Source organism: Oncorhynchus mykiss, chromosome 7, assembly GCF_013265735.2.
Source record: "Oncorhynchus mykiss isolate Arlee chromosome 7, USDA_OmykA_1.1, whole genome shotgun sequence".
NCBI lineage: Eukaryota > Metazoa > Chordata > Actinopteri > Salmoniformes > Salmonidae > Oncorhynchus > Oncorhynchus mykiss.
Window position 1 is genome coordinate 86,811,762 of NC_048571.1, and position 9,212 is coordinate 86,820,973.

Genomic DNA, 9,212 nt, shown 5'->3' on the forward strand with positions numbered 1-9,212 from the left:
CCCATTAGACAACTAATATAGTATAATACAGACTGAACCCATTAGACAACTAATACAGTATAATACAGACTGAACCCATTAGACAACTAATACAGTATAAGACAAACAGACTGAACCCATTAGACAACTAATACAGTATAAGACAAACAGACTGAACCCATTAGACAACTAATATAGTATAATACAGACTGAACCTATTAGACAACTAATATAGTATAAGACAGACTGAACCCATTAGACAACTAATATAGTATAATACAGACTGAACCCATTAGACAACTAATATAGTATAAGACAAACAGACTGAACCCATTAGACAACTAATACAGTATAATACAGACTGAAACCATTAGACAACTAATATAGTATAATACAGACTGAACCCATTAGACAACTAATATAGTATAATACAAACACACTCTATCCATTAGACAACTAATATAGTATAAGACAAACAGACTGAACCCATTAGACAACTAATACAGTATAAGACAAACAGACTGAACCCATTAGACAACTAATATAGTATAATACAGACTGAACCCATTAGACAACTAATACAGTATAAGACAAACAGGCTGAACCCATTAGACAACTAATATAGTATAATACAGACTGTACCCATTAGACAACTAATATAGTATAATACAGACTGAACCTATTAGACAACTAATATAGTATAATACAGACTGTACCCATTAGACAACTAATATAGTATAATACAGACTGTACCCATTAGACAACTAATATAGTATAAGACAAACAGACTGAACCCATTAGACAACTAATACAGTATAATACAGACTGAACCCATTAGACAACTAATATAGTATAAGACAAACAGACTGAACCCATTAGACAACTAATATAGTATAAGACAGACTGAACCCATTAAACAACTAATATAGTATAAGACAAACAGACTGAACCCATTAGACAACTAATATAGTATAAGACAGACTGAACCCATTAGACAACTAATATAGTATAAGACAAACAGACTGAACCCATTAAACAACTAATATAGTATAAGACAGACTGAACCCATTAAACAACTAATATAGTATAAGACAGACTGAACCCATTAGACAACTAATATAGACTAATACAGACTGAACCCATTAGACAACTAATATAGTATAATACAGACTGAACCCATTAGACAACTAATATAGTATAATACAGACTGAACCCATTAGACAACTAATACAGTATAATACAGACTGAACCCATTAGACAACTAATATAGTATAATACAGACTGAACCCATTAGACAACTAATACAGTATAATACAGACTGAACCCATTAGACAACTAATATAGTATAATACAGACTGAACCCATTAGACAACTAATATAGTATAATACAGACTGAACCCATTAGACAACTAATACAGTATAATACAGACTGAACCCATTAGACAACTAATACAGTATAATACAGACTGAACCCATTAGACAACTAATACAGTATAATACAGACTGTACCCATTAGACAACTAATATAGTATAATACAGACTGAACCCATTAGACAACTAATATAGTATAATACAGACTGAACCCATTAGACAACTAATACAGTATAATACAGACTGAACCCATTAGACAACTAATAAAGTATAATACAGACTGTACCCATTAGACAACTAATATAGTATAAGACAGACTGAACCCATTAGACAACTAATATAGTATAAGACAGACTGAACCCATTAAACAACTAATATAGTATAAGACAGACTGAACCCATTAGACAACTAATACAGTATAAGACAAACAGACTGAACCCATTAGACAACTAATACAGTATAATACAGACTGAACCCATTAGACAACTAATAAAGTATAATACAGACTGTACCCATTAGACAACTAATATAGTATAAGACAGACTGAACCCATTAGACAACTAATATAGTATAAGACAGACTGAACCCATTAGACAACTAATACAGTATAATACAGACTGAACCCATTAGACAACTAATACAGTATAATACAGACTGAACCCATTAGACAACTAATACAGTATAATACAGACTGAACCCATTAGACAACTAATATAGTATAAGACAGACAGACTGAACCCATTAGACAACTAATATAGTATAAGACAAACAGACTGAACCCATTAGACAACTAATATAGTATAATACAGACTGTACCCATTAGACAACTAATATAGTATAATACAGACTGAACCCATTAGACAACTAATACAGTATAAGACAAACAGACTGAACCCATTAGACAACTAATACAGTATAATACAGACTGAACCTATTAGACAACTAATATAGTATAATACAGACTGTACCCATTAGACAACTAATACAGTATAATACAGACTGAACCCATTAGACAACTAATATAGTATAAGACAGACTGTACCCATTAGACAACTAATACAGTATAATACAGACTGTACCCATTAGACAACTAATATAGTATAATACAGATTGTACCCATTAGACAACTAATATAGTATAATACAGACTGAACCCATTAGACAACTAATACAGTATAAGACAAACAGACTGAACCCATTAGACAACTAATACAGTATAATACAGACTGAACCTATTAGACAACTAATATAGTATAAGACAGACTGAACCCATTAGACAACTAATATAGTATAAGACAAACAGACTGAACCCATTAGACAACTAATACAGTATAATACAGACTGAACCCATTAGACAACTAATATAGTATAATACAGACTGAACCCATTAGACAACTAATATAGTATAATACAAACACACTCTATCCATTAGACAACTAATATAGTATAAGACAAACAGACTGAACCCATTAGACAACTAATATAGTATAATACAGACTGAACCCATTAGACAACTAATACAGTATAAGACAAACAGACTGAACCCATTAGACAACTAATATAGTATAATACAGACTGAACCCATTAGACAACTAATACAGTATAAGACAAACAGGCTGAACCCATTAGACAACTAATATAGTATAATACAGACTGTACCCATTAGACAACTAATATAGTATAATACAGACTGAACCTATTAGACAACTAATATAGTATAAGACAGACAGACTGAACCCATTAGACAACTAATACAGTATAAGACAAACAGGCTGAACCCATTAGACAACTAATATAGTATAATACAGACTGAACCCATTAGACAACTAATACAGTATAATACAGACTGAACCCATTAGACAACTAATATAGTATAATACAGACTGAACCCATTAGACAACTAATATAGTTTAAGACAAACAGACTGAACCCATTAGACAACTAATATAGTATAATACAGACTGAACCCATTAGACAACTAATATAGTATAAGACAGACTGAACCCATTAGACAACTAATATAGTATAAGACAGACTGAACCCATTAGACAACTAATATAGTATAATACAGACTGAACCCATTAGACAACTAATATAGTATAAGACAAACAGACTGAACCCATTAGACAACTAATATAGTATAATACAGACTGAACCCATTAGACAACTAATATAGTATAACACAGACTGAACCCATTAAACAACTAATATAGTATAAGACAAACAGACTGAACCCATTAGACAACTAATATAGTATAAGACAGACTGAACCCATTAAACAACTAATATAGTATAAGACAAACAGACTGAACCCATTAGACAACTAATATAGTATAATACAGACTGAACCCATTAGACAACTAATATAGTATAAGACAGACTGAACCCATTAGACAACTAATATAGTATAAGACAGACTGAACCCATTAAACAACTAATATAGTATAAGACAGACTGAACCCATTAAACAACTAATATAGTATAAGACAGACTGAACCCATTAGACAACTAATATAGACTAATACAGACTGAACCCATTAGACAACTAATATAGTATAATACAGACTGAACCCATTAGACAACTAATATAGTATAATACAGACTGAACCCATTAGACAACTAATACAGTATAATACAGACTGAACCCATTAGACAACTAATATAGTATAATACAGACTGAACCCATTAGACAACTAATACAGTATAATACAGACTGAACCCATTAGACAACTAATACAGTATAAGACAGACTGAACCCATTAGACAACTAATACAGTATAATACAGACTGAACCTATTAGACAACTAATACAGTATAATACAGACTCTACCCATTAGACAACTAATAAAGTATAATACAGACTGAACCCATTAAACAACTAATATAGTATAATACAGACTGAACCCATTAGACAACTAATATAGTATAATACAGACTGAACCCATTAGACAACTAATATAGTATAATACAGACTGAACCCATTAGACAACTAATACAGTATAATACAGACTGAACCCATTAGACAACTAATACAGTATAATACAGACTGAACCCATTAGACAACTAATACAGTATAATACAGACTGTACCCATTAGACAACTAATATAGTATAATACAGACTGAACCCATTAGACAACTAATATAGTATAATACAGACTGAACCCATTAGACAACTAATACAGTATAATACAGACTGAACCCATTAGACAACTAATATAGTATAAGACAAACAGACTGAACCCATTAGACAACTAATATAGTATAATACAGACTGAACCCATTAGACAACTAATATAGTATAAGACAGACTGAACCCATTAGACAACTAATATAGTATAAGACAGACTGAACCCATTAGACAACTAATATAGACTAATACAGACTGAACCCATTAGACAACTAATATAGTATAAGACAAACAGACTGAACCCATTAGACAACTAATATAGTATAAGACAGACTGAACCCATTAAACAACTAATATAGTATAAGACAAACAGACTGAACCCATTAGACAACTAATATAGACTAATACAGACTGAACCCATTAGACAACTAATATAGTATAAGACAAACAGACTGAACCCATTAGACAACTATTATAGTATAATACAAACTGAACCCATTAGACAACTAATACAGTATAAGACAGACTGAACCCATTAGACAACTAATATAGTATAATACAGACTGAACCCATTAGACAACTAATACAGTATAATACAGACTGAACCCATTAGACAACTAATACAGTATAACAGACTGAACCCATTAGACAACTAATATAGTATAATACAGACTGAACCCATTAGACAACTAATACAGTATAACAGACTGAACCCATTAGACAACTAATATAGTATAATACAGACTGAACCCATTAGACAACTAATATAGTATAATACAGACTGAACCCATTAAACAACTAATACAGTATAATACAGACTGAACCCATTAGACAACTAATATAGTATAAGACAGACTGAACCCATTAGACAACTAATACAGTATAAGACAAACAGACTGAACCCATTAGACAACTAATATAGTATAATACAGACTGAACCCATTAGACAACTAATATAGTATAAGACAGACTGAACCCATTAAACAACTAATATAGTATAAGACAGACTGAACCCATTAGACAACTAATATAGACTAATACAGACTGAACCCATTAGACAACTAATATAGTATAAGACAAACAGACTGAACCCATTAGACAACTATTATAGTATAATACAAACTGAACCCATTAGACAACTAATACAGTATAAGACAGACTGAACCCATTAAACAACTAATATAGTATAAGACAGACTGAACCCATTAGACAACTAATATAGACTAATACAGACTGAACCCATTAGACAACTAATATAGTATAAGACAGACTGAACCCATTAGACAACTAATATAGACTAATACAGACTGAACCCATTAGACAACTAATATAGTATAAGACAAACAGACTGAACCCATTAGACAACTATTATAGTATAATACAAACTGAACCCATTAGACAACTAATACAGTATAAGACAGACTGAACCCATTAGACAACTAATATAGTATAATACAGACTGAACCCATTAGACAACTAATACAGTATAATACAGACTGAACCCATTAGACAACTAATACAGTATAACAGACTGAACCCATTAGACAACTAATATAGTATAATACAGACTGAACCCATTAGACAACTAATATAGTATAATACAGACTGAACCCATTAGACAACTAATACAGTATAACAGACTGAACCCATTAGACAACTAATATAGTATAAGACAAACAGACTGAACCCATTAGACAACTAATATAGTATAATACAGACTGAACCCATTAGACAACTAATATAGTATAATACAGACTGAACCCATTAGACAACTAATACAGTATAACAGACTGAACCCATTAGACAACTAATATAGTATAAGACAAACAGACTGAACCTATTAGCATACTAATATATTATAAGACAAATAGACTGTTCCCATTAGCATACTAATATAGTATAAGACAAACAGACTGTACCTATTAGACAACTAATATAGTATAATACAGACTGAACCCATTAAACAACTAATATAGTATAAGACAAACAGACTGAACCCATTAGACAACTAATATAGTATAATACAGACTGAACCCATTAGACAACTAATACAGTATAAGACAAACAGACTGCATCCATTAGCATACTATAGTATAAGACAAACAGACTGTACCCATTAGCATACTATAGTATAAGACAAACAGACTGCATCCATTAGCATACTATAGTATAAGACAAACAGACTGTACCCATTAGCATACTATAGTATAAGACAAACAGACTGTACCCATTAGCATACTATAGTATAAGACAAACAGACTGTCCCCATTACACCAGTGGTTCCCAAACTGGTCTAGGGCAACAAACTAGTCCCCCACAAAAAAATGCTTCAAAAGAAAATAGTTGTTTTTAAGGAACTCGGTCCGACTTTAAACTTACTATTGAACGTTGTAATAGTAGAATGCACAAGGTGCCAGTTCAATATTGGGTAGTGCATCATTTTTTATTTATTTATTTTTTTAATGGAAAATTATGTAATATATTTGGTACCAATACTACAGGTGTAGACTTTACCGTAATATGCTTACTTATGAGCTCTTAAAAAGTAAGAGACATTTTCAGAAAAGGAAACAGTAAGAATAACAATAATAAGACTTTTTACAAGGAGTACCGGTACTGAGTCAATGTGCGAGGGGGTACGAGGGGGTACGAGGTAGTTGAGGTAATATGTACATGTAGGTAGGGATAAAAGTGGTTCGTCAATCAGGATAGATAATAAACAGAGTAGCAAAGTTAGTATGTGTGTGGGTTCGAATCCAGTGAGTGTTGATATTTGTAAAACAAATTTAATTGAACCTTTATTTACCTAGGCAAGTCAATTAAGAACACATTCTTATTTACAATGTCGGCCTACACCGGTAAAACCTGGACGACAACTGTGCGTTGCCCGATGGGACTCCCAATCACGAACCAGGGTGTCCGTAATGACGCCTCTAGCACTGAGATGCAGTGCCTTAGACCGCTGCGCCACTCGGGAACCCCAATCATCAGTTTCTCTTGTCATGTTGGTCATTACATACCTTAGAGAGCTATTTATAACTTGTCAGAATTGTCCAGATCAACAAACTAAACTCAGCTAACATTTTTTTATTTAGTTTTTTTAGTCCATAGTCCTAACTGTTATATTTGCACCGGCAAGTAGCCTAGTGGTTAGAGCATTGGGCCAGTAACCGAAAGGTTGCTAGATCAAATCCCCAAGCTGGCAAGGTAAAAATCTGTTGTTCTGCCCCTGAACAAGGCACTGTTCCTAGGCTGTCATTGTAAATAAGAATGTGTTCTTAATTGACTTGCCTAGTTAAATAAAGGTTCAATTAAAAAAAGATTTACAAATATCAACACTCACTGGATTCTACCCACACACATACTAACTCTGCTACTCTGTTTATTATCTATCCTGATTGACGAGCCACTTTCATCCCTACCTACATGTACATATTACCTCAACTACCTCGTACCCCTGCACATTGACTCAGTACCGGTACTCCTTGTAAAAAGTCTTATTATTGTTATTCTTACTGTTTCCTTTTCTGAAAATGTCTCTTACTTTTTAAGAGCTCATTTAAGAGCTCAAGCATATTATGGTAAAGTCTACACCTGTAGTATTGGGCGCATGTACCAAATATATTCGATTATTTTTTGATTGACGAACAACAACACTTACCAATTTGTTTCATGTTACAGTTAAAGTCAACGCTTGTTATGGTGTCTCTGTGGCCCTTGAAGTGCCTCTCCAGGGTTGGGTCATCCTAACAATGTGAAAGGAACAGTTTTACAGTATTTAGCCGGTCAGTTGATTTGTTGGCAACTCATCATCATCATCATGTTTACTTACCAATGCGGAAGTCATCTTCAGGTGATGGACAAGCACAACTCCCTCATAAAATAACTAGCTCAACTGCCTTGTAAGCTAGCAAACTGTTCTCAAATACAGTAACGTTCAGCACACATAGATAATAATAATAACTTGATGTGCAACACAAGGCATTGTTTACAAATTCACTGGGTGGTTTGTCAGCTGCTTGGTTACCAAGGCCAACTCATTATCCACATCGTTAAGACACCGTTACCTAGCGCTCTTCCTGGCTTCAATACGCACGATAAGCAAACTGTCGGTCATTAAAATGTTTCAGTACATCCAAAGTTCCCAGACGAGTTATAATTAGCTAATTATTTTTCATAAAACAGTGTCGTTTGATGATTTTTTTGCTATATCACCTGCTGCTTACAAAGGCTAGAAGTCGACGTTTCTGACAACAAACTCCAGTGTCGTTTGAGTTTGCGCGCGGCATCGAGCGCCAACTTCGGGTTGACATTTTTAAAGGGGAAGTTGACGTCGTAATGTAATTGGCCGACCAAAATACAACTGCAATCAACACTACAGACACCCAGGGGTCAGTAGAATCCCGTTGGTAAAGGTCACTTTATACAAGTTTACTTTAACCAGGGTTGCTCTAGCAAAATACATTTGGACGTGTTAAACAGTATAATAAATTGCAGACTACAGAACTATACTTGCTGGAGCATTAAAATAAATAATATTTAAACTATTTTCTGAGATCCTTGCAAGCCGTCACATATCATTTTCCACCTCGCCTAGGGCTCCACAATTGATCAAATTCACATGGAAATCACAATATTAACATGTTCAATATTCATTCCACAAGAAATCCATATCATATCCATACTGCATGCAAAGTGGCAACACATTTTTTGAGGGGGGGGGGGGGCTGTTTTG

General features: G+C 33.4%; 1 protein-coding gene across 1 annotated transcript in view; it reads right to left on the minus strand.

Moving 5' to 3' along the window:
• Window positions 1-8,752, minus strand: part of poc1a (POC1 centriolar protein A) — a 96,746-nt gene extending 87,994 nt beyond the window's left edge. Inside the window, exons 1-2 of the mRNA XM_036984282.1 lie at window positions 8,310-8,752; window positions 8,139-8,223 (exon numbers count right to left, since the gene is read on the minus strand). Coding sequence (XP_036840177.1) covers window positions 8,139-8,223; window positions 8,310-8,324 — 100 coding nt within the window. The 5' untranslated portion in view covers window positions 8,325-8,752. The remainder of the gene's footprint in view (window positions 1-8,138; window positions 8,224-8,309) is intronic.
• Window positions 8,753-9,212: the final 460 nt, after the last annotated feature.